Genomic DNA, 25,913 nt, shown 5'->3' on the forward strand with positions numbered 1-25,913 from the left:
CTCCACGTGTGAGAGAGTGGGGATCAGGGATACCAGATCCCTCTGCCCTGGGACATTCCACCTGGGAGTTGGAGCTGGGACAGCCGGACACCTCCTCAACCAAGGAGCAAGCCCCAAGGGAGAAAAGGAGGGAGGGAAGGAGGGACGTCCAACAAAAACCTGAGTGTTTGCTCACGCTCCTCCTCTCGTCTGTCTCTCATCCTTCTCTTCTTCTTACACGTCTCTCATCTCGTCCCTTGTTCTCTGCCGTAGAGTGAGAGAGTCTGAGCTTTGAGGTAAGGGCAAACGTGTTGTCGTTGTGCAAATGACAGTGCATGCGTAACGTTGAAATTGATACAGAAATATGATGGTCTTGATGTTATTATTCAAACAGTTGTTCTACATCAGAGCAGTTGCTTTTTTCTTGAGTCTCAGTTTTTTTTATTATTTTTTTTTAAGCTGTGTTTCGGTTTGGGGGACTTTGCGTTTGTTACCAGCGGGACAAATCCATGACGCAGATGGTGGAGTTTTCACTTGTCTTCCATCTTCCTATCACTTCTTTTAAACATCCAATCATCTTTTCTCTTTTTGCGTGATTGTGTGTTTCACTGCTTGTCTGCCAATCATTCATCTGTCTCTCTTAGTGTGTCAATCTGCCCTTTCTATCTGTCTTTCCCTCAGTCTGTGTCCTGTAACCATCTGTCTGTCTCTGGCTCCTCGTGTGAGCTTCAAAGTGGGATTGAGTGGCAGGGAAGTGTTAGCCGTAGGAAAGAGAGGACATATGTTGTCATGGAGGATATCAGAGAAATCCAGAGACTGAGTGTGTGTCTGAGAGGGGGGTGGGGGGTTGGGTTGGATATGAGAGAGGGAGGGAGGGAGGGAGGGAGATGGCGATGGCTAACACATTCAGACACACTGTGGGGTATAAAATCAGCCGTAAAATCCAATCAAGGTTCAGCAGCACCCCCCCCACCACCACCACCACTCCCCCATCACCGTATCATGTCCCCCTTCGCTCCCGATCTCACGTTGCCAGAGTAGCTATACTGATAACAAAGTATCTATGAAGCTCCCTGAAACTCATTCAGGACACTGGAGCAAAGTGGCTGTTGAAAGAATATACAGAAAGACATAGGGAGTGGGTTTCAGGTGGGAAAGCCCATTAACACAAAGAAAGCAGGGGCAGTGACTTCAACATTCTAAAACAGAAAGGAAAAAGCAATGGAGGGAGATGTAATATAGCAGTAATATACCATCAGTGTTATTAGCAGTAATATACCATTAGTGTATTTATAGAGTGTGGTTAGTTAAGTTCACTAAGCTCTCTCTCTCTCTCTCTCTCTCTCTCTCTCTCTCTCTCTAGAACCCGGCCCTTTTGCCTTATGAAAATTCATCGGCCGTAATTTGCTGAGGAGTCACATGCATATTTTATCAGCAGGCGCATTTTATAGAAACAAGCGCGCCAAGCTGTTTTTTTGTCCACATCTTTATCAACATTGAATGAGAGAGAGAGAGATGGAAAGAGAGAGAGAAAGAGAAGGATAGAGAGGGAGAGAGAGGAGATAAAGAGTAAGAGAGGGAGTGAGAGAGGGAGAGAGGGAGAGAGAACATGGGGTGGCAGAGCTCTGGTAATGTGTGACACCAGTTATGAACCCATTAGACACAGAGCTAAAGTAAACACCAATCAGCCTCATTTCCCTCTCTCCTCCTCGCAATATCTCCCTCTCTCCCTATCTTCATTTTCTATCACTATGTCTCTCATTTCCCTCTCTCTACAATCCCCCCCCTTCTCTGTGTAAAATCTTTATAGGTTGTTCACTCCTCTGCAAGGATAATGAGAGCTTCTTCCATCCTTTGTAATAATGCAGCTGTTGTTGAGAACTCAGATGTCCCAGGGCCACTCCGATATACACCTGTCTGTTTACCTGCTGCCTATGCTATGCTGATTGTTATCTGATCTGCAGGGCACAGCCTTTATGCTGACAAACACACGTTGTCAAGGGGATGTTTTGAAGACTGTGACTTTGAACAAATGCGTTTTCTGTCTGGGGACGAGAGCCCAATACATGCAATCATATCTAACAAAAATCATCACAGCTGCGAGAAAGGGGTGCGGGGTGCGGGGGGGGCACTGTTTCAAAGTTGTCATGGCATTGCTCGCTTTTGTCAAGAGCATCTGTGTTTCAATTGGATTATGCTGAAGCACCTCCAGGTGTTGTTTCTGTCGCTCCCTACTAAATTGGCGGCTTTTCTCTGATAAAGTCCTTCCTTCTATTTAAAGAACAAACCCATATGAACTCCATTACTATAAATACAGATATAGATTCAAAGGAATCTACTTCTGAGTGATGTTTGCAACCCGCTTCGTGCTTTTGTGCGATGAGTGATTTTTCACCAAGTGTCAAGCTGTGCCATACAGATCCCAGAGTAATATAGCATGGCAATTTATTTTCCCTGCATGAATAATTCTGTCTGAATAGCGGCGAGATGTTTCCTCATATCAATGAATCATCAGCTGCTAGACCTCTTTAGTGCTCCGTGAATGGGTACGGTAGGAACAGAACTGTGGATGTGAAGTGACTGATGGGACGCTTCTGACCTTTCTCCCCTGCTCTTTCAGTCCCTCTGAGACATCAGAGTGGTGTGAGAGAGAGAGAGAGAGAGAGAGAGAGAGAGAGAGAGATAGACAGAGAGAGAAATAGAGAGATAGAGAGAGAGAGAGAGAGAGAGAGAGAGAGAGAGAGAGAGAGAGAGAGAGAGAGAGAGTGGGACTGGGATGTCAACGAAGATGGTCCTGTCCTGGTATCTGTCTGTGGCTGTGGCCCTGCTCTGTGGGCCCTCCTGGCCCCAAGGTCTATCAGCTCTGGCCCCAGAGAATGAGGTGCCACTACAGCCCACAGCCTGGCTGCCCGAGGGGAGGCTCACAGCTGTATATCTGCCCAAAGGACGCACTCGGAGGTAAGACCACACACCAAGGGGATAGATGGGAACAAAATGTTGGACTGTATGCTATTAGACAGTACACATTAATGTTTTTGTCTTATGACATAAACATATTTTCATCCCACTTTCTATAATTGCCAAAACGATATATATATATATATATATATATATATATATACACACACACACACTCACTGGCCACTTTATTAGGTACACCTTGCTAGTAGCGGGTTGGAACCCCTTTTGCCTTCAGAACTGCCTTAATTTTTTGTGGCATAGATTCAACAAGGTGCTGGAAGCATTCCTCAGAGATTTTGGTCCATATTGACATGATAGTATCACGCAGTTGCTGCAGATTTGTCGGCTGCACATCCATGATGCGAATCTCCCAATCCACCACATCCCAAAGGTGCTCCAATGGATTGAGATCTGGTGACTGTGGAGGCCATTGGAGTACAATGAACTCATTGTCATGTTCAAGAAACCAGTTTGAGATGATGTGAGCTTTGTGACATGGCACGTTATCCTGCTGGAAGTAGCCATCAGAAGATGGGTACACTGTGGTCATAAAGGGATGGACATGGTCAGCAGCAACACTCAGGTAGGCTGTGGCGTTTAAACGATGCTCAATTGGTAATAAAGGGCCCAAAGTGTCGCAAGAAAACACACCATTACACCACCACCACCAACCTTTGAGTTACTGTTGCCTTTCTATCATCTCGAACCAGTCTGGCCATTCTCCTCTGACCTCTGGCATCAACAAGGCATTTTCGCCCAGAGAACTGCCGCTCACTGGATATTTTCTCTTTTTTGGACCATTCCCTGTAAACCCTAGAGATGGTTGTGCGTGAAAATCCCAGTAGATCAGCACTTTCTGAAATACTCAGACCAGCCCGTCATGCACCAACAACCATGCCACGTTCAAAGTCACTTACATCACCTTTCTTCCCCATTCTGATGCTTGGTTTGAACTTCAGCAGGTCGTCTTGACCATGTCTACATGCCTAAATGCATTGAGTTGGTGCCATGTGATTGGCTGATTAGATATTTGCGTTACAAGCAGTTGAACAGGTGTATCTAATAAAGTGGCCGGTGAGTATATATATGGGTATATTTATATATATATATATATATATATATATATATATATAGTGCCCTCAATAAGGAATGGAAGCATTTTGTCTTCTTTTAGCTCTATCCTCCAACTGTTTGAATTTGAAATCAAACAATTAACATGGGGTCAAAGTAGAGATTCTCAGCTTTAATTCAATGTTTTTTTTCTTTCACCATTTAGAAAGTACAACATTTACATGTTTTCCAAAACAAAAGTATTGGAAAAAATCTGATAATGTCCAAATAAAGCCCTCATGTTTAATACTTGGTTGACAATCCTTTGCGTGCAATAACTGCCTGAAGTCTGCGATTGACCCCACCAGATGCTGAGTATATTCTCTGGTGATGCTCTGCCATGCCTGTACTGCAGCTATCTTCAGTTGTTGTTTGTTTTGAGGTTTTTTTGTCTTATGTTCCCTTTTCAGCAAATGCAATGCATGTTCAATTGGATTTAAATCTGGAGATTGACTTGGCCATTCTAGAACTTTCCACTTTTTGGTCCTGAAAAACTCCACAATTGCTATGACAGTATGTTTGGGGTCATTGTCTTGCTGTATGATGAAGTGCCGTCCAATGAGATTGGAAGCATTTGCTTGTACTTCAGCATATGTTTCTGTACACTTCAGAATTCATTCTGCTGCTTCTGTCAGCAGTTACATCATCAATGAAGACAAGTGAGCCAGTTCCAGTGGCAGCCATACACGCCTAAGCCATAACACCCCCTCCAACATATTTCACCGATGAGGTGGTATGCCAGGGATTTTGGGCAGTTCCTTTTTTTCTCCACACTTTCCTCTTGCCATCACTCTGGTACAATACATGATTTGTCTCATCTGTCCACAGGACCTTTTTCCAGAACTCTACAGGCTCTTTTAGGTACTTTTTAGCAAACTGTAATCTAGCCATCCGGTTTCTGTTGCTAACTTGGCTACAGTGTAGCCTCTGTAGTTCTGCTGGTGAAGTCTTCTGTGGATGGTAGTCTCTGACACATTCACGCCTACCTCCTGTAGAATGTTCCTGATCTGTGGGACATTTGTTTTGGGAGTTTTCTTAATAATGATTAATAATAATAATTTTCTTAATAATGGTTTTCTTAATAATGGTCTTTCATCCACTGTTGAAGTCTTCCTTGGCCTTCCTTGGCAATTGCTGAGCTCACCAGTGTTTTTCTTCATATGGATGATGTTCCAAACTGTTGTTGTTGACAAGCCTACAGTTTTGGATAGGTTCATGATTGATTTCTCAGCCCAATAATGGTTTCCTTGACTTGCAGTGACAACTCTTTGGTCTTCATGTTGACAGACACCAACAGCAGACCCCAAAGGAAAATGTAAAGGCTAGAATCAATACTGGACATTGACAGCTCTCTTATGCCTGCACAAATTATGTGACAGAACATCTGACAAACCAGAAACACCTGTCAAGCCAATTTTCCACCATACATACAAGCCAATTTTCCATACTACTGGCTCCCTGAAATAGGGGGACTATGTATAAAAAGGGTTGTAATTTCTAAATGGTGAAACCAATCCGAGAAAAGAAAAAATGTAATTAAAGCTGAGAATCCCTACTTTTACCTCACAGTAATTGTTTGATTTCAAATCCAAACTGAGTATAGAGCTAAAACTAAAAGTAGAGATTCTCAACTTTTATGTTATGGTATTTGGTTTTGGTATTGGTTTCACCATTTAGAAATTACAATCTTAATGGCTAGTATTCATTCTAAGCTTTGCATTTGCCTTTGGAGTCTGCTATTGGTTTCGACATGAGGACCACAGAGACGTCAAAGAAAGTCAGGGACGCTATTATGAGGCTGAACTATCAGAACAAATCAATCAGAAACATACCCAAAACCTTGAACCTATCAAAATAACAGTTGAAATGGAAATCAGGAAATCAGTCAAAGTAAAAAAGCCCTGGTAAGCTCAGAAATTGCAAACAACCTGGTAGGCCTAGGAAGTCTTCTACACTGGATGACTGAAGAATGCTCACCATGATTGAGAAAACCCCCAAAACAACTGTCTGACCGATCAGGTACACTCTCCAGGAGCCAGGTGGGTATGAATGTGTCAGAGACTACCATCTGCAGAAGACTTCACCAGCAGAACTACAGAGGCTACACTGCAAGGTGCAAACCATTAGTTAGCCACAAAAACAGGATAGCCAGGTTACGATTTGTTAAAAAGTACCTAAAAGAGCCTGCAGACTTCTGGAAAAAGGTCTTGTGGACAGATCAGACAAACATATGATACCAGAGTGATGGCAAGAGTAAAGTGTGGAGAAATAAGGAACGGCCCAATATCCACAGCATACCACCTCAACTGTAAAATATGGTGGAGTGTTATGACTTGGGCATGGATGGCTTCCACTGGAACTGACTCACTTGTATTCTTTGATGATATAACTGCTAATGGCAGCAGCAGGATGAATTTTAAAGTGTACAGAAACATCTTGACAGCCCAAGTATAAACAAATGCCTTCAAACTCATTGGACGGCACTTAATCATACAGCAGGACAATGATCCAAACCATATTGCCATAGCAACTGGGGAGTTTTTCAGGGACAAAAAGTGGAAAGTTGTTGACTGGCCAAGTCAATCTCCAGATTTAAATCCAATTGAACATGCATTTAATTTGCTGAAGAGGAGACTTAAGGCAAAACGTTGTCAAAACAAACAACTGTAGATGGCTGCAATACAGGTCTGGCAGAGTATCACCAGAGAAGATACCCAGCATCTGGTGGGGTCAATGGGTCACAGACTTCAGGCAGGTATTGCATGCAAAGGATTGTCAACCAAATAATAAACATGAGGGCTTAATTTGGACATTTGATTAATCTCACTTTTGTTGTCCTAAAATAGGGGGACTATGTCTAAAAAGCAGTGTTTAACTACAGCATGACTCACAAACACAGTAACTTTGAAGTTAGGTTGTAGTGAAGTTTTTGCCAACAACATAACATAATAACTATCCTCTGTCAATGTAGCATTTTGGTCACTTATTGGTGCCATCCTGGTGCCAACACAACATACACATATCACAGCTGAATCAAACCAATATTGATGATACAACCTAATGGCCTTGGTTATCTCTTCCTGGTAGGCAACATTTTACGCAGTTAAGCTGTGGTGATCCTTAAAAGTCTTTCATTTGTATATTATAGCTATCTTTTCACAACATTGCCCAGGTGTAGTACCCAGAGACTACTCATGAGACAATGCAGTCACATTGGCTGATGGTCCCAATCACAAAACATTGTGACACAACATGTCTTCATGCTAAGCACAATTCTAGACCCATACAAGCAAGGAGATATCCATCTGAACAGCACAGGTCGATATAAGCTTATCACAAATCGCTCAGGTGACCTTTCCTGGTATAGGCTGCTATCAAAGGGCATATCAGTTTATCTTGGAAAAGGGAATCAACAACTGAAATTTCAAAATGTTTGCTCTATGCCAAAGTACCTGTTTAATGTATTGTTGTATGTCGCTTTGGATAAAGGCGTCTGCTAAATGCCATAAATGTAAATATAAGATCCTAGCAATCCATCTGAGAAAACAAAAAAAATCTGAATATATTTATCAAATAATTTGATCATTCCTGTGTAGTCTCGCGGGGCCAGACATGTTGCCTACCACATACCGCATTAGCTGATATGGATGACTCAAGACAAATGCAGTGCCCATACTCAATGAGGTTGTCTTGCTCCTTTTGGTGGCCCTCTACAGGTTCTACTTCACACTAAAGAAGAAGGCTGCTATGATGTCAGTGACTGTCAGCCCCTGTGACTTACCCATCGAGTGGAGCCTGGCAGCCCGAACCCTGAAGGACAAATCTCCTAAGACCCTGCACTGTGAGTTGCAATCACTGATAGATATTTATACAATAACAGCAACAACAGTACACACAACGGATCATATTAGTATCAGTTCACTTCCATTCCACCAAAATACAATTCACACTAGAGCCATCTATCTGTCCACTATAGGGCTAACCCAATCTCTCTCTCTCTCTCTCTCTCTCTCTCTCTCTCTCTCTCTCTCTCTCAGCACTATTCCCAAGATAGTGAATAGTGTAAGTACATTCCAAAAGAACGGAAAAATAGTTTTATTGTGTACAAAAAACGAATCACCCTCCATTGCATATTAGCATCTTCCTTAGTTAACTAAGTGGAGTTAATTAAGTTGATATTAAAGAAAGGAAAATAGCATTATGATGTTATAAAGTGACACATAAATCATTCATGTGAACTCAAGGGTCCACATCGCCTCACTGAATTATTAGACTATATTAAACTTTTAAAACTATACAAACTTGAAAGTGCACTTTTTAACATGGAGGTCTATTGGAACCAAAATATAACATTTTTGAACCACTATTACTCTACACCTTTAAAGCTATTCAAACCAATCAAACTGTAAAATGTACCTGAAACTCCAAGTTATCAACCCCGAAAAAAAACGTTCTGATACATATTACATTTTTTAAACTATTAAGCTATTTGTAACTCCAAAAACTCTCATGTGATTAACATGCTGGAATTTTCATTTAGGCCAGCATTCTGAGAGTGACCATTGTTACTGCAACTGGTATGGAACGTTCAGAATGAAAATAACAGGAGACCTGCAGAACACATTCTTAGAATGATTACACAACAATTCATTCTCTTGACTACCAGTTCTTCCCCACTGAAACCACTTAACCAACCAACTCTACCACTCTCAACAACTCTACCGACCAACTCTCTACCCACTCCACTGAACTACTTCTATCTATCTATCTATCTATCTATCTATCTATCTATCTATCTATCCATACATATATATATATATATATATATATATATATATATATATATACAGTGGGGGAAATAATTATTTGATCCCCTGCTGATTTTGTTAGTTTGCCCGATTACAAAGAAATGAGTGGTCTATAATTTTTATGGTACTTTTATTTTAACAAATAGAGACAGAATATCAACAAAGAAGTCCAGAAAAAACACATTATATAAAGTTATAAATTCATTTGCATTCGATCGAAGGAAATAAGTATTTGATCCCCAAGCAAAACATGACTTAGTACTTGGTGGAGAAACCCTTTCTGGCAAGCACAGAAGTCAGATGTTTCTTATAGTTGGTCACCAGGTTTGCACACATCTCAGGAGGGATTTTGGTCCACTCCTCTTTACAGATCCTCTCCAAATCCTGAAGGTTTCAAGGCTTTTGCTTGGCAACTCGAAGCTTCAGCTCCCTCCACAAATTTTCGATAGGATTAAGGTCTGGAGACTAGCTAGGCCACTCCATGACCTTAGTGTGCTTCTTCTTGAGCCACTCCTTTGTTGCCTTGGCCGTATGTTTTGGGTCATTGTCATGCTGGAAGACCCATCCACGACCCATCCTCAGTGCTCTGGCTGAGGGAAGGAGGTTCTCGTCCAAGATCTTATGGTACATGGCCCAGTCCATTGGCCCCTCAATGCAGTGAAGTCGTCCTGTACCCTTAGCAGAGAAACAACCCCAAAGCATAATGTTTCCACCTCCGTGTTTGACGGTGGGGATGGTGTTCTTGGGATTGTAGCATTCAGCATTTCTCTCCCTCCAAACACGAAGAGTCGAATTTATGCCAAAGAGTTACATTTTGGTCTTATCTGACCACATCACCTTCTCCCAAGCCTTCTCTGAATCATTTAGGTGTTCATTGGCAAACTTCAGATGGGCCTGTACATGTGCCTTCTTGAGCAGGGGGACCTTGCGGGCACTGCAGGATTTCAATCCGTTACGGTGTAGTGTGTTACCAATGGTTTTCTTGGTGACTGTGGTCCCAGCTGCCTTGAGATCATTACCAAGCTCCTCCCGTGTAGTTCTGGGCTGATCCCTCACCCTTCTCATGATCATCGTTACCCCACAAGGCAAGATCTTGCATGGAGCTCCAGGCCGAGGGCGATTGATGGTTATTTTGTATTTCTTCCATTTTCTAATAATTGCACCAACAGTTGTCTCCTTCTCACCAAGCTTCTTGCTGATGGTCTTGTAGCCCATTCCAGCCTTGTGCAGGTCTACAACTCTTACCCTGATGTCCTTTGAATGTTCTTTAGTCTTGCCCATGGTGGTGGAGAGGTTGGAATGGAAGAGATTGATTCTATTGACAGGTGCCTTTTATACCCATAACAAGCAGAGATTAGGAGTACTTTTCCTAAAGTGACAGGACTAATCTGTGTGCCTTATGGGCATATAACCGGTCTGTATGAGCCAGAATTCTTGCTGGTTTGTAGGGGATCAAATACTTATTTCCTTCGATCAAATGCAAATTAATTTATAACTTTATATAATGTGTTTTTTCTGGACTTCTTTGTTGATATTCTGTCTCTATTTGTTAAGCTAAAAGTACCATAAAAATTATAGACCGCTCATTTCTTTGTAATCGGGCAAACTAACAAAATCAGCAGGGGATCAAATAATTATTTCCCCCACTGTATATATATATATATATATATATATATATATATATATATATATATATATATATATATATATATATATATACACACACATATATATATATATACACACACATATATATATATGTATGTATATGTATTGTCTTCTTTTAGCTCAATACTCAAAGTACAAATTCTCAGCTTTAACTCAATGGGTTTTTTTTTCAGATTGGGTAAACATACTCTCCCTATTTCAGGGCTCCAAAAGTATTGAAAACAATCATACAATGTCCAAATAAAGTACTCATGTTTAGTATTTGGTTGACAATCCTTTGAAGTCTGTGACCAATTGACCCCACCAGACACTGGGTATATTCTCTGGTGATACTCTGCCAGGCCTGTACTGCAGCCATCTTCAGTTGTTTGTTTTGAGGTCTTTTGCCTAAAATCTTATCATCAGGAAATGAAATTCGTCTTCTATATTTGGTTTAAAATCAAAAGATTTTGACCAGTCAAGAACTTTTTGGCCCGGTAAAACTCTCTAGTTGGTTTGGCAGTATGTTTGGGATCATTGTCTTACATGTATGATGAAGCGCCATTCAATGAATTTGGAGGCATTTGCTTGTACTGGAGGAGACATTTCAGAATAAATTCTGCTGTTAAGACAAGTTAGCCAGTTAGACAAGTTATGCCCAAACCATAGCACCCCCTCCACCATGTTTCACAGATGAGATGGTATGCTGTAAATCATTTTTTCTCCAAACTCCCCTCTTGTAATTACTCTGGTACATGATAATATGTGTCTTATCTGTCCATAAGACCGTTTTCCAGATCTCTGCAGGCTTTTTAGGTAATTCTTTAGCAAAAAAAAGAGTAAAATGTAGTGAGTAGTAATAGTAACTCATTAAACTGCTACAAAAAAGTAGTTAATGACTGAAAACACTACATATTTCAATTTAGCTGAACTACCACCAAGCTACAGCAAAATATATTTCAACTTATAGTCAAGCTACCTTTAGTGGAACTACTCCCCAACACTGATGCGCTGTTGCCTAACCATATTTTCCTCTGCACAGGGAGCACCAAAAAGAGCATGCCGGAGGTGTGGTGGAGAGGGCCTGGGACAGAGACCAAGATACACACCTACACTGACAACACTATAGATACCTACATAGCTCCTTCCTATGTGCCTGCATCCATCTACATCCTTAGGCTGCGGTCAAAAGAACAGGACACCAGGGCTACTGTGTATCTGCATGAGGGCTCTGGGCCTTCCGGAGCCTTCCCAGAACTTCCCCCTGACCCCCGTGTCCACACCCTGGGCGTGGGGATGACCAGCGTCACACTCAGCTGGGCCCCGAGCGCCTCCCTAACAAGGCTCCCCCACAGCCAACACAGCTACGACTACTGTGTCCTTGTCAACCGTAAACACAACTACCGCAGCCTCTGCGCTGCCCGTGAGGGCATCAGGAAAGAGCGGGAGAAAAACAAGAAAAGAGAGAAGAAGGAGAAACAGAGGAAAGTGACAGTGTGGCCCATTCTCAAGGACTGGTGGTGGCAACAGTGGGATGCCTACGCAGAGGCCCAGTCTCCTGCTGCTCTCCCTGATGAGTCTGATGATCTGCAGTGCGTCTGCAAGGGCACAGAGAGCGTGTGCACAGTCTCAGAGCTCATCCCAGACATGCGGTACTACTTTGACGTATTTGTGATTGACAGGCTGAATGGCACTAGTGTGGCGTACACAGGGACGTTTGCTCAGACACACGAGGAGGCCCGGCTGGCGGTCACCCCGCTCAGAGAAGGGGAGCTCAGGTGGGTGACTTTCCGAGAGGGAGGAGGATCGTCATCGTCTGGGGAGATCTTCAGCTTCCGTCCCCGGGGATGGCAGCAGAGTGGCCTCCTCACTCTCCAGAGCTGTGGACGTGGCCAGCAGGTCAAGGTCACCGTGTCCAGCCAGGGTCAGGTCATGACCTCCCAGGCTATAGGAGAGGAGCTGGCTCAGGTCTGGCTTCAGGGCAGCTCCTTGTACTTCATACATCTGGAGAGAGAGGGAACTACGGCCCTCACCAACAAACAAGCCAACACTGGAGCGCAGAAGGCTTCAGTGAAGATGCAGGCATCCTCTGCTTACCATCGCCAGGGGGTCCCCTCCATTCCAGCCACCCTGCAGATCAAGTCCTTCAACAGGCTACGGAGTTGTGAGGCAGTCACCCTGGCCTGGATGGGCACCGAGGAGAGGAGTCTGTACTGTGTGTACAGCCGTAAGCTGGGGAAAGGAGACAGTGACGGGGAGCTTGGAGGCACAGCTCCCTGCCTGGGGCCGGAATCACGCTCTGACACTGAGAGGGTTCTCTGTAAATACTTCCAGGAGCTCAACCCTCGGCGGGCCGTCACGACGGCCATGATCGGGGGCCTGGAGCCTGGGGTCACCTACGTATTTGATGTCTATCTAATGAGGCGCTGGGGGATCCCAATCAAGTACGCCAGCAAGACAGTGCGAACCAGGAAGGAGTGCTGAGCTGCTGCTCCCCCTGGAGGAGACTCCTAGTTTGCAGCAGCAGCAATGGACTCAACACACAGAGGTGATTTACAAAGACTTACCATAACAAAGCTATTCTATTTTGGAGACTGTTAGCAAATGCGATAGGCCTATGCACGTTTGCACACTGGTATCCAAGGAGTGGGTACGTACGAAGAGAACAGGTGACCGCACACCAGCAAATTCAATACATTACAGTACCTTGCTGTGCTTTTGTCTTTTTCTTTCAGTTGTTGATGATGTGCCAGTTGTCCAAGTGCTTTTTCAATGTACAAAGAGAGATGTGTTTGATGGCATGAACAGCAATTACTGTGCCATATTGCAACAGAAACAGACGGAGACCTGATTTAACTTTACAGACTTTACAAAGGAGAAAAGGAACATACACTTTAGTGCTGCTTTATTTAGTTCTATATTGTACAGGCTTAAAACACAGATTAGGTGAATAGAAATGTTTCGCGCAAAGTCAATTTGTATCTTGTGTTCTGCTTTCGCATGAAGCAGAGAAGATGAGTTAGATACTAGCTTCATTGTCTTTGATGTATTCATGATTGTATCGATTGTATTCTGTGCTACTTCTAATGCACTAATAAACACACATAAAGTGATGTATTGGTATCAACTTGAAATACAGTAATTGTTTCTGAAAGATGGCTGAAAAATCTGTATTAGACTAGGAGTATGGATTTCTTGTTTGAGGTCATGTAGGCTATAACGTTCCTTCAAACATGGATGAATTTCACCTGACCATATGGCAATATTGCCTACCTCCTCCAAGACAGTCATCAGTTAGAGGCACACACAAAAAAGTATATAATAATTGCGTTCCATATTTGCAGACACAAAAGATATCTTATATGGAAGTTTATTGAAGTACAAAATAAGTATTCACAGCGAAGATGGGAGGTAGATAATAATAGGCTATTTTACATACAGTGCCTTCAGAAAGTATTCAGTATTCAAGTATTGCCATCACTTTTTCCACATTTTGTTGTGTTATAGCCTCAATTTAAAACGTTCTAAACACATTCTAAACAGCAGTGAACAATTCTTTTTTAAACAGATAAACAAACAAAAAAAGGGACAAAAAACAGACTTATGATTTTTTTAAATAAAAAATAATATAAATAAATGATTAATAAATAACAACATTACATCTCAAGATACAAAAAATAAAATAATAAAACCAATAATAAATTAACATACAAAGATACAAATACAGTACTTTTTTTTATTTTATTTTTTTAACACATTTAGTCCAGGACAGGTGTAAAACATATGAGTATGGTCAGGAGGAGAAAAAGAGCATCTGTCACATTTGTGTCTGGAAACAGTTTACTAGGTTTGGCCTTGGAAAAGTGAATCCTATGCAGAACTCAAACAAGGAAGTAGAGGTAACTCTAGCAAGCGCCTCCTAAACTTAGCAACTAGGTAATTAAAATTGACAAGGGTCCAAAAACAAATCAGAAGGTGGTAGAAGGTGAAAACATATATGATTGTTGCAAATGAGGCTCTGTAGGGAGGGGGCAGTGAGTTTAAAGTATTGTCTAAATAGCCTCCACATCCTAAGACTAGAAGAGTACTACTGTAGCAATGTTCGATTGGTCAGAGGCAGACGCAGTGTGTGGATGAGGGAATAACCCGTTTATTAAGACAATTCTTGTTAGTTAACAATTCGTACTATATCGCTCCGACTTTCCAGTCGTTCTTTACTTCTGCTGCTTCCTCCTGCTCCGCCGTTCCCAGCCCCTCTACTGAAATGACAAAGGCACACATATCTTAAGCACTAGCCAACGAGGCTTCATTTGCAACAGGTGTGCAACGAAGCCTCGCCGACACAACCCTGGCCACGGTCCTGTAGCTCCCTCTACAGGCCGAACGCTGCATGTCCCCCCACATACCCCCACCGCCCGACACAGGCCGGGGACACAACGGCCAACAACCTACTCCCCCCCCCCCTGCACGGGAGAGGAAGTCTGCCACGACCATCTGCGCCCCCGGTCTGTGCACGACCGAAAAGTTGAAGGGCTGCAACGCGAGATACCACCGGGTGATCCTCGCGTTCACATCCTTCATGCGGTGGAGCCACTGGAGGGGAGCATGGTCGGAGTAGAGGGTGAAAGCGCGACCCAGCAGGTAGTAGCGGAGGGCGCCGACCGCCCACTTGATGGCCAGGCACTCCTTCTCCACCGTGCTGTACCGGCCCTCCCTCTCCGAAAGCTTGCGGCTCAGGTACAGCACCGGCCGGTCAGCACCCCTCCACGCGCTGGGTCAGCACTGCTCCCAGCCCTCTATCCGACGCGTCCGTCTGTAGAGAGAAAGGGAGGTTAAAATCAGGTGCATACAGGACCGTTTCTCCACAAAGAGCTCCCTTAAGGGCCTCGAACGACCCCTGGCACTGGCCCGACCATTGGACCGGATCCGGGGCACCCTTCCGGGTGAGGTCCGTCAAGGGACTGGCCAGCTCTGAAAGCCCCGGCACGAACTGCCGGTAATAGCCAGCCAGCCCCAGGAAGGCCCTCACCTCCTTCTTCGTCTTGGGCCGAGGAGAGGCGGCGATGGCCTCCCCCGACCCAAGTGGTACCCCAGATACCGGATCTCCCTCCGCCCGATCACGCACTTTTTCGGGTTGGCCGTCAGCCCCGCCTGCCTCAGGGACCGCAGAACAGCAGCAACACTCTGCACATGCTGCGCCCAGGTGTCACTGTGAATGACAATGTCATCCAGGTAGGCCGCAGCATAGGCAGAGTGCCGGTCCATGAGGCGCTGAAAAGTGGCTGGGGCTCCGAACAACCCGAAAGGGAGCACTGTGAACTGGAATAGCCCGAGCGGAGTGGAGAATGCCGTTTTCTCCCGGGATACCGGCGAGAGTGGAATCTGCCAGTATCCCTTCGTGCAATCCAATGTCGTGAAATACTTGGCCGTACAAAGCCGGTCCAAGAGCTCGTCAACCCGGGGCATCGGATAAGCATCGAACTTGGAGACCGCATTAACCCGTCTATAATCCACACAGAACCGTATAGCCCCATCCGGCTTGTTGACAAGCACAATGGGGCTACACCAGTCACTGCGGGACTCCTCGACCACACCCAGCTCCAGCATGGCTTCCAATTCCCTGCACACAATGTCTCGTTTGTGTACCGGCAACCTAAAGGGACGCGTGCGCACCGTTAAACCCAGCTGCGTTTCTATGTGGTGGTCGATAAGCATAGTCCGACGGGGCAGGGGAGAGAACACGTCCGCGAACTTAGCTTGCAAATCTGCAACGTCCGTGGCCTGGCTAGCAGAGAGATGGTTATCAATACCGACCGGAGTGCTAACTTTTGATTTTGGGACTTCCGGACTGAACTCATCTCTCTCTGGAATTATTGTAGCCAGAGCAACAGTGACCACGTCGTTCCATTTTTTTAGGAGATTTACGTGATACACCTGCAAGCTATCCCCCCGGTCCGAGCGTACTACCTCGTAATCCACGTCTCCCATGCGACGTGTGACCACAAACGGCCCTTGCCACTTCGCTAGTAATTTCGTGCTGGAGGTGGGTAACAGTACGAGCACCTTATCTCCCGGTGTAAATTCTCGCAGGTTAGTTCCCCTGTCGTACAGTCGCTTTTGACGCTCCTGGGCTTGCAGCAAATGCTCACGTGAGATAACCCCGAGGGCGTGGAGCTTTGTGCGCAAGTCCAGGACGTATTGAATCTCATTTTTACTGTCGCTAGACCCTTCCTCCCAATTTTCTTTAAGAAGGTCTAGGACACCCCGGGGCTTACGCCCGTAGAGTAATTCAAACGGGGAAAACCCGGTGGAAGCTTGGGGGACTTCCCGTACCGCAAACAACAGGGGATCTAGCCATTTATGCCAATTCCGACTATCCTCGTGTACAAACTTCCGGATCATTGACTTCAAGGTCTGATTGAACCGCTCACAAAGGCCATCAGTGGCCGGGTGGTAAACACTGGTTCGAATCGCCTTGATGTTCAACGAGCCATACAGTTCCTTGAGGGTGCGTGACATAAAATTAGTGCCCTGATCGGTGAGAATCTCTTTCGGGATTCGCACGCGGGAGATTACTTGAAACAATGCCTGCGCTACACTCCTGGCAGAGATATTGCGCAGCGGTATTGCCTCGGGGTATCGGGTTGCGTAATCTATCAAGACCAACACAAATCGATATCCCTGTGTACACCGATCAAATGGCCTGATAATATCCATCGCAATGCGGTCGAATGGGTTCTCGACCAATGGTAAGGGCCGCAAGGGGCCGGGGGATTTACCAACTGACATTCGCGACAAGAAGCGCACCACCTACGCACCTCTGCCCGAATTCCCGGCCAATAAAATCGAGCCATTATACGGTTTAGTGTCTTATCATAACCTAATTGGCCCACCATGGGGTGGAAATGAGCCGCCTGGAAGACCATTTCGCGGCGGCTGCGGGGAACCAACAACTGGGTTACTTCCTCCTGACTATGTGAGTCACGACTTACTCTATATAACCTGTCGCTGATAATCGCAAAATAGGGGTGGGCGCGCACTGTGTCTGGCCGTACCAAAGTACCATCAATTGCTATCACTTGGTCAAAGGCCGATCTTAGGGTCTCGTCACGAGACTGCTCGAGGGGGAAGTCGCCTAGTAGCGGATAGTTCGGCGGGGAAATCTCGGGGTGAGACCCCCCGCCGGCTCCGGCTCCCCAGCAGTGTCGCGAGGCGCCGCCTCAGCACAGAGCACATTACACGCCTCACACCTCCCTCGCTGTCGTGCACGCATCCCGGTAGCCCTCTTTACCGCTTGAGGAAACCCCTCCCAATCTACACCTAGAATCAGGGGATGCGTGAGGCATGGGCTAACCGCCGCCTGTACACTATGTTTTTTCCCCTCATAATAAATTTCGATAGCGACCACAGGATATTCGTGAACGTCCCCATGCACACACTTCACCAACACCCTCGACGCCTTCAACAATGCCCCCGGTCGAACCAGGCGCTCCTGGATCATGGACTGCATGCAGCCCGAATCCAAGAACGCCTGGTGCGTATCATGCTGTATCCTTACCGGAACACGATACGCCGCTCCTGGTCCGGGGGGAGGGCCCGGTATGTCGCCGATGCGGACAACCTGCCCCACCTCCATCACCGGGCACTCGGCCTGCACATGGCCCGGCCGTCCGCATCGCCAACACACCCCCCCTGTCGCTCGGGGTGCTACCTGTGGGGCCAGGGCTGGCTCCGGATGGGTGCGCCCCTGCCATCTCGTCCTCGGGGCGGGCGCCGGCCTTTTCCCTTCCGGTCCCTCGGCTCCTCCTGGGCGCCGGGGTTGGTCGTTGCAGCTCCCGCGGTGGGAGGGAGAGATGGTCCTCCGCTAGTCTCACGGCGGTCTCGAGATCCTGGGGGCGGTGGTACTGGACCCAGGCGGCGGTTCGGGCCGGGAGCCCCGGGAGGAATTGTTCCAGAACTACCCGGTACCCGACCTCCTCCGCCGAGCTGTTCCTTGGGTCCAGCCACCGCCACGCGCTTTCCCGCAGCCGCTGGGCGTAGGCGAAGGGCCGACTCCCCTCCTCCATAGTCAGGGCCCGGAACCGTCCCTGGCCCGAATTGCCCGGGCCAGGGACGGGTAGTCCCGTTGGGCAGCCGCTGGTAGGCTGTGGGCCGCGAGCTGCGCCTCCCCAGACAGGAGGGGCAGCAGATGGTAGGCCCACTCTCCGTCCGGCCACCCCGAGATCCTCGCCGTCCCCTCAAACACCGCGAGGAACGCCTCCGGGTCGTCCAGGTCCCCCATTTTCTGTAGATGGATCTTGGGGGGACCTTGTGCCGACCCGGTCTCCGGCGCCGGCTTGATGGCCCTGGCGAGGTCCTGGAGGAGGGCACGGTCCTCAGCCCTCGCCGCTGTCATCTCTCCCACCGCGGCCTGCTGGCTCTGTTGCAGGGTGGTCTGTTGCTCTAAAATCAGCGATATCCTTGATATCGCCGCTGCTCGCGTCTCCATGCCTCTGGCCTCAGGTTGGGCGCCAATGTAGCAATGTTCGATTGGTCAGAGGCAGACACAGTGTGTGGATGAGGGAATAACCCGTTTATTAAGACAATTCTTGTTAGTTAACAATTCGTACTATATCGCTCCGACTTTCCAGTCGTTCTTTACTTCTGCTGCTTCCTCCTGCTCCGCCGTTCCCAGCCCCTCTACTGAAATGACAAAGGCACACACATCTTAAGCACTAGCCAACGAGGCTTCATTTGCAACAGGTGTGCAACGAAGCCTCGCCGACACAACCCTGGCCACGGTCCTGTAGCTCCCTCTACAGGCCGAACGCTGCATGTCCCCCCACAACTACTATCGGCTGACAGCGTATCTAGAGGAACAAGAGGATAAAGGGGCATAAAGGGGCAATAGGAAAACATTTGCTTTTAAGAATATTCAATTTATAGCCTGAAAGTGACCCAAAGGTGTTCAGAATGTGCAAAATATCACAAGCACAGTTAACTGTGTTCGAGACATATAGCAAAAGATCATCTGCATAAATACAAGTAAAAAAGGGGAAGATTTAAGAGCTATGGAGATGGGTTCTATCGCTAACGCAAAAAGTAGAGGTGAGATTGGGCACCCCTGACAGGTGCCTCTGGTGAGAGGGAAATAATGAGAGTGCTGAGAATTTGTGTCAGAGTAGAGTAGACGGATCCAGGAATTGAACTTTGACCCAAAACCAAATTTGGCAAATAAATAATTCCACTCCACCCGGTCAAAGGCCTTCTCTGCATCTAGGGAGATTTCATTCACCATTTCAGGAGCCTGTGAGGCCGAAGGGGAAAGAATAATGTTCAGTAGTCGGTGTACATTAGAAGACAATTGATGCCCCCTGATAAAACCTGTTTGATCCTCAGTAACTATCTTAGGTAGGCACGGGTCCAGACGGCAGACCAACACCTTCGCAAGAAGTTTAACATCTGTGTTCAACAAGGAGATGGGCCTGTAACTGCCACATTCCGTTGAATCTTTATTCTTCTTGAGTAAAAGTGAGATGGAGGCTTGAATTAAAGTCAGTGGTAAAGACCCTTGTTCCATGGTGTCATGGCACATACAGTGCCTATAGAAAGTCATTATACCCCTTTGAAATAGTTACTATATTTATCGTACAGCCTGAAATCAAAACCCATTAAAAAAAAACTTTTTCCAGCTTTATGTACAAATTTAGCCATACAACATCAAACTAATGGAAAAAAAGGCAACAGTTCTGAAAATTTATTAAAAAATGAAAAACAAGAATAACAGGGTTGGAAAAGTCATCAGTCCCCTGATTTAATACTTTGTAGAGCCACCTTTTGCTGCAATTACAGCCATCAATATGTTTGGATATGTCTCTACTAGCTTTTCACACCTAGATTGGACAATATTTGCCCATTCTTCCTTACAAAAGTTGTTCGAGTTCAGTCAAATTCCGTGGTGAGCAGCGATGGACTGCTCTCTTCAAGTCCATCCACAGATTTTCAATCGGATTTAAGTCAGGGCTCTGACTTGGCCACTCAAGGACATTCACCTTTCTATCCTTAAGCCACTGCGTTCAGGATCGTTGTCGTGTTGGAAGGTGAATGACCTGCCCATCTTCAGCTGTCTAGCAGAGGGACGCAGGTTGTCCTCAAGAATTTGGGTGTACTTGGCAGCATCCATTTTCCCTTCAATCCTGACCAATTGCCCAGTCCCCGCTGAAGAGAAACATCCCCACAACATAATGTTGCCACCACCAGGCTTCACAGTAGGTATGGTGTGTTTTGGGTGGTGTGCTGTGTTTGGTTTTCGCCAAACATAGCGCTTGGAGTTCAGTCCAAAAAGTTCAATCGTCTGACCATAAAACCTTTTTCCACATGGCAACAGAATCTTCCAGGTGTGTTTTTGCATAACACAGCATAACAAACGAGTCTGACTGTGGCACTTTTTCAGAAAAGGCTTCTTTCTTGCTACCCTGCCATACAGGCCAGCTTTGTGTAAAGCTTGTGAGATTGTTGTCACATGCACAGACAGTCCAGTCCCAGCCATAAAGACTTGTAAGTCCTTCAAAGTTGCCTTTGGCCTCTTGGCGGCTTCTCTGATCAATGTCCTCCTGGCTCGGTCATCCAGTTTGGACGGACGGCCTGATATAGGCAAGGTGTTGGTGGTGCCATACGCCTTCCACTTCTTAATGATGCTCTGAACGGTACTCAGAGGGATAGCTAAAGCCTTCGAAATCTTTTTGTAGCCTTCACCTAACTTGTGCCTTCCTACAACTTTATCCCGGAGGCCTTTTGAAAGTACTTTTCCAACCATGGTGAATTCTTTGCTGAACCATGCACTTCTAGTAGTGGAATCCTCAAGAAACAGCTGGTTTTATTCTGAAGTAATCAAAACCACTACAATTGATGTCAAGTGGGGGGCAATTAGCCTGGTGTTTGATCTGGAAGTTGATTGGTTGCACCTGAGCAAGTTTATAATGGTATACTCTAAGGGGCTGATCACTTAACCAAACCAGGTATTTCACTAATTAATTTTTAATAATTGTCCAGAATTTTTTTAAATTTTATTTTCACTTTGATGATGAGGGTTATAATGTGTACATACAGCTCAAAAAAGTTAGATTTGATTTATTTCAATTTCCAGGGTGTAATGTTACAAAAGGTAAAGATTTCACAGGGTATGATGACTTTCTATAGGCACTGTATCTAATAATAAGGGGGTAAATTGGATTGAAAATGTATTGTAAAAAATCTACTGGGAAGCCGTCTCGCCCTGGGGGCCTTGCCACTTTGCAGCAGTGTGAGGCTGCTTGTTATCTTATCTAGCTGTAGAGGACTATCTAATTCTCCACTGAGGGCTGCATCCACAGTCGGTACAGACAAACTATCAAAACAGTTTTTCCATTGCCAAGCCATCTATTAGGGGTTCAGATTTATAAAGACTAGAATAAAAAAAAGCAAAGGCAGAATTTATAACAGTGGGATTAGTGGTAAGAGAGTGAGAGGAGTCATATGCCTGAGTTATAAATCAAGAGGGCGATGTATGCTTAAGTTGATGTGCTAAGAGGCGGCTGGCTTTGTCCCCATATTCATAGTAGGTCCCTTTAGTCCTTCTCAACAAATATTCAGCTTTACCTGTAGGCAATAAATTAAATTCAGCTTGCTTCTTTAGCCTTTCTGCATACAATTCAGGAGGAGGAGGAGAAGAGTATTGGCGATCTATTCCAAGAATTGAATCAAACAGTTCTTGTTGTTTCCGTTTCCTCTCTTTGACCTTATGAGCCTTGTAAGAAATAATCAGTCCCTGGAACACTGCCTTAAAGGTTTCCCATACGAGGGATGGGGAAGTTGTCGCAGATGTATTCGTCCCAATGAACATTTCTATACTAGTAGAAATCACAGAATTCCAAACCTGTGTCAAATCTCCAATGTGAATGGGTTTTAGTTTGGGGGTGATGACTAATTCCAAAATGTGTGGTTCGTGATCAGAGATAACTATAGCAGAATATTCAGTTGACTTTACTGAAGAGAGAAGAGCTCTATCTAGAAAGAAGTTGTCAATTCGAGAATAGGCATGATTGACACAGGGAAAAATAAAAAATCCTTTGTGGATCAACAAAGAGCCCTAGACATTGCCGATGGTGTTAAAATTAAATTAAAAATCTGACCCACCCAAGGCTTTCGCAATCTCGTTTGATCATTCACTCACAGATGTGTTTCCTGGAAAAATGCAATGTCAGTGTTTAGGCCCTTTAGATGGAAAAAAAATCCTTAGATCGCTTAATTGGACCATTCACCCTCAGACAGTCCAAGAAACAAATCTAATGGAAGGGCTTTGATTTACAGTTGGATTAGCCATTGATCATGAAGGGGGAAAAGGAAGAAGGTGAAAAGTAAAATACATTTAAAAAGAGGTAAAAGCAAGAATGAAGAATAGAGGAGAGAATGAAAATCGAGCAAAAACACAGATGATCTTATTTGAAGCCGACACATAACCAACAAACCACAAATAAAAACAATTGACACTACGCTATGAGAGGGGAAAAAAACCTGAGGGTCAAGCTGTTTGGACCAAACAGACTCTCTTAATCAGAGAACATTTAGCAGGAGAACAATGTTACCAGTAGTTGGCAGCATAGGACTAAATAAGGAAAAAGCATGTTAGCCAAAATAAATGATTAGGACCCCAGTAGAAAATGTCCATGGAAAGAAAACAAACATGCACAAATGATAACCAGGACAAGAAAAATGTGCCTGTCGATTCCACTGTTTCAAATTACATCCAAAAAGTCTGTTTCCACAAGAATGCAGAGGGGGGAAAGATAAAAAATAAATTAAACAGCCATTACAAACCTGCCGTTCTGGTCCATAGATCAGGTAATCCAAAACATTGTTCTCATAACGTCTGAAAAAACCTGATTATGCATCAATACGCTGTGTGTAGAAGGATTCTGCTTGCTCTGGGCTATCAAAGTGGTAATCCATGCCGTGAAAGGTGACGCATAGGCAGGCAGGGTAGGAGAGCACAAACCAAATTTCCTTTTTGTAAAGGCAGGACTTGATGTCTCACTTTCTTTGCAATGCTAGCAGAAATCCTTGTAAAAAAACTTGATCGAGTGGCCCTGATAACCAACATTCTGGTTCTCCTTGGCCCACCACAGGACACACTCCTTCTGGTTCTCCTTGGCCCACCACAGGACACACTCCTTCTCGATGGAAAGATGAAACCTGACGATGATTAGACGGGGGCACTCTCCCAGTTGGGGCCTCTATCTCAGGCTGCGGTGAGTATAGTCCAACTCCAGGGCCTCTGGAAGCAAATCCTCGTCTGGGAAAGGCCCGCCATGAACTGCCTTAGATCTCTTCCCATCCAAGTCCTCTTGAGGCACTCATTCTCCTCGTTTACAGCCATCAGCTTGGTTTGCAGCGAAGACACCATGTATTCTAGCTTGGAAATCCTGTTGTTGTTATCCTTCAGGACTGTATGCATTGCCACAGTAAACCTAATGGCATCCAGCAATGACAGGACTAGCTCTGGATTTCTCCAGTTCTCTAACTAGCACATCAATCGTTATAGGAACAGGTAAGCTAGAATTACTACCCTGCTGGACTCCGTTGGCCGCCATATTGTTTTCTTCTTCTGTGGGGAATCTGCAGATTGTTGCATTTGATTTCTCCTGCTGGGGGGGAGACTTGTTGCTCATATTTACACAATTCAATTCAACCCCTGTGAACTAAACAACATACTTATGCACAAATATATGAAAACAAGCGTAATGGAATCAAATAATCGAAATGAGTCAGACTCAACACGTGTCTTTCCACTACATCGTACAACCAGAAGTCTCAACCAACGTATGTATCCACAGGTTTAAATAAAGGACACTGGTAAGTTTAAGTATTTAGATGATATAGCTAGTTTATTGCTCCTAAACTGTATTATGTTTGTGTCTGTAGATAGATATTCAAAGTATGAAAAGGACGACATTTGAGATGTCTCAGGGCAGGGCCATCTCCGCTACAGCTGTCTGTACTGATCACAGTGCAGGACACCCAGGAGTTTGAGAGGGGGTATAAAGGCACGGAGGAGGAGAGACAGGATGTGATGCAGCTCTACCTGCAGCACCAGGGGGACGTGGACACAGTCATGGCCTCAGCCTTGTGCTGCTCTCAGGAGGATGAGCCCAGACTCACAGTCATCATAGAGACTGCCATCCAGGCAGGAGAGGTCACAGCCTAGAGGTCACAGTCTACCCAGTATTGAATTTACAGTGAACACTACAGTAGGCTACCAATACTACAAATAGTACACACCATATTGTACATTTCGTAAAAACCCTGTAGTTAAAATACAAAAGTAATTAAAACAGTACCATTAGAAATGGCTAATAAATTGTAATATGTTTACAACAGGCATCCGTTATTAGCATGTTACAACTGGGGGGTGAGTTGCAGTTCAACTGTTTGGCCACTAGGTGGTATCAGATGTCATACAATATGGACACTATTTCTCTAGTCCTACAGTACTTGTATTTATTTGTTAATGTTCGTGTCAATCTGCTATAGAGTTGCATTATCCAGGGTCAGCATGGCGCCATATAATGGAGAACCATAATGATTTTCAAAATGGACCAATATAACATGACCAGTTCATGTTATGGAAATGGTTTATTTGTTCTACAGCTATTATAGCAACTTAGGCTTTAGAAAACTTAACGATGATTATAAATCTCCACAGAAATACAATCTGACTGAAATGTGTCTATCCATATTTCTGAATTTTTCTTTCAGGTTTGTTTGTTGTATTTGGAAGGAATGAGATGTCAGCCCAGGACATCTGTTATCATCAGCAACCATGTTTGCATCCATCATTGTGATGATGAAGTCATTGGCTGAAAGTCCAGCCAGCGCACACAGCCCCCCCCCCCCCCGTTGGCTAAAAGTCAAGCCCGCCACCCCCTAACACCCCCATCGACTGAGTAAGTCCAGGCCGTTTTGTTGTCTCAGTAGTGTCACTCCATTCCTGATGTCATGCTGACATTTGTCTCCACCTACAGTAAAGGCTAAAGTCCAGTCAGCAGAACATTAACTCCTTCCTGTCTGACATGCATGCAAAATACTGCAAAAAAGGAGGAAAGGTCAGAAGCGGAGGACTTCAGTCCCTGAATCTTGTTTGTATATTTATTAAATGTTGTAACATAATGTAAAATTAGTCAAACTAGTATGTGCTCTTCTTGTAGCTCTGGCCTATTAAAAGGACAATACATAATAGTTTTTGTATAATATAGGCCTACTGTTACTCTTTTCAAAGGTCAAATGTTGCTTCTTCTATTGTTTGTTTATGTTATGGTGTTTAAAACATGAAACCAGTCCTGATAAACCATGAATGAAGAAATAATTTGTACACATCTCTTTATTCTTTTAAAC

General features: G+C 44.9%; 1 protein-coding gene across 1 annotated transcript; it reads left to right on the forward strand.

Annotated features, from left to right (window-relative positions):
• Nucleotides 1-2,767: 2,767 nt before the first annotated feature.
• On the forward strand, nt 2,768-13,192 carry ndnfl (neuron-derived neurotrophic factor, like; the record flags this gene model as incomplete). Its single annotated transcript, XM_083695286.1, has 3 exons — nt 2,768-2,937; nt 7,767-7,891; nt 11,548-13,192. 3 exons carry the CDS (start codon nt 2,768-2,770, stop codon nt 12,987-12,989), a joined length of 1,737 nt encoding a protein of 578 aa, XP_083551412.1. The 3' UTR covers nt 12,990-13,192.
• Between the last annotated feature and the right edge of the window lie 12,721 nt (nt 13,193-25,913).

The sequence above is a fragment of the Argentina silus genome, assembly GCF_951799395.1.
Source record: "Argentina silus genome assembly, chromosome: X".
NCBI lineage: Eukaryota > Metazoa > Chordata > Actinopteri > Argentiniformes > Argentinidae > Argentina > Argentina silus.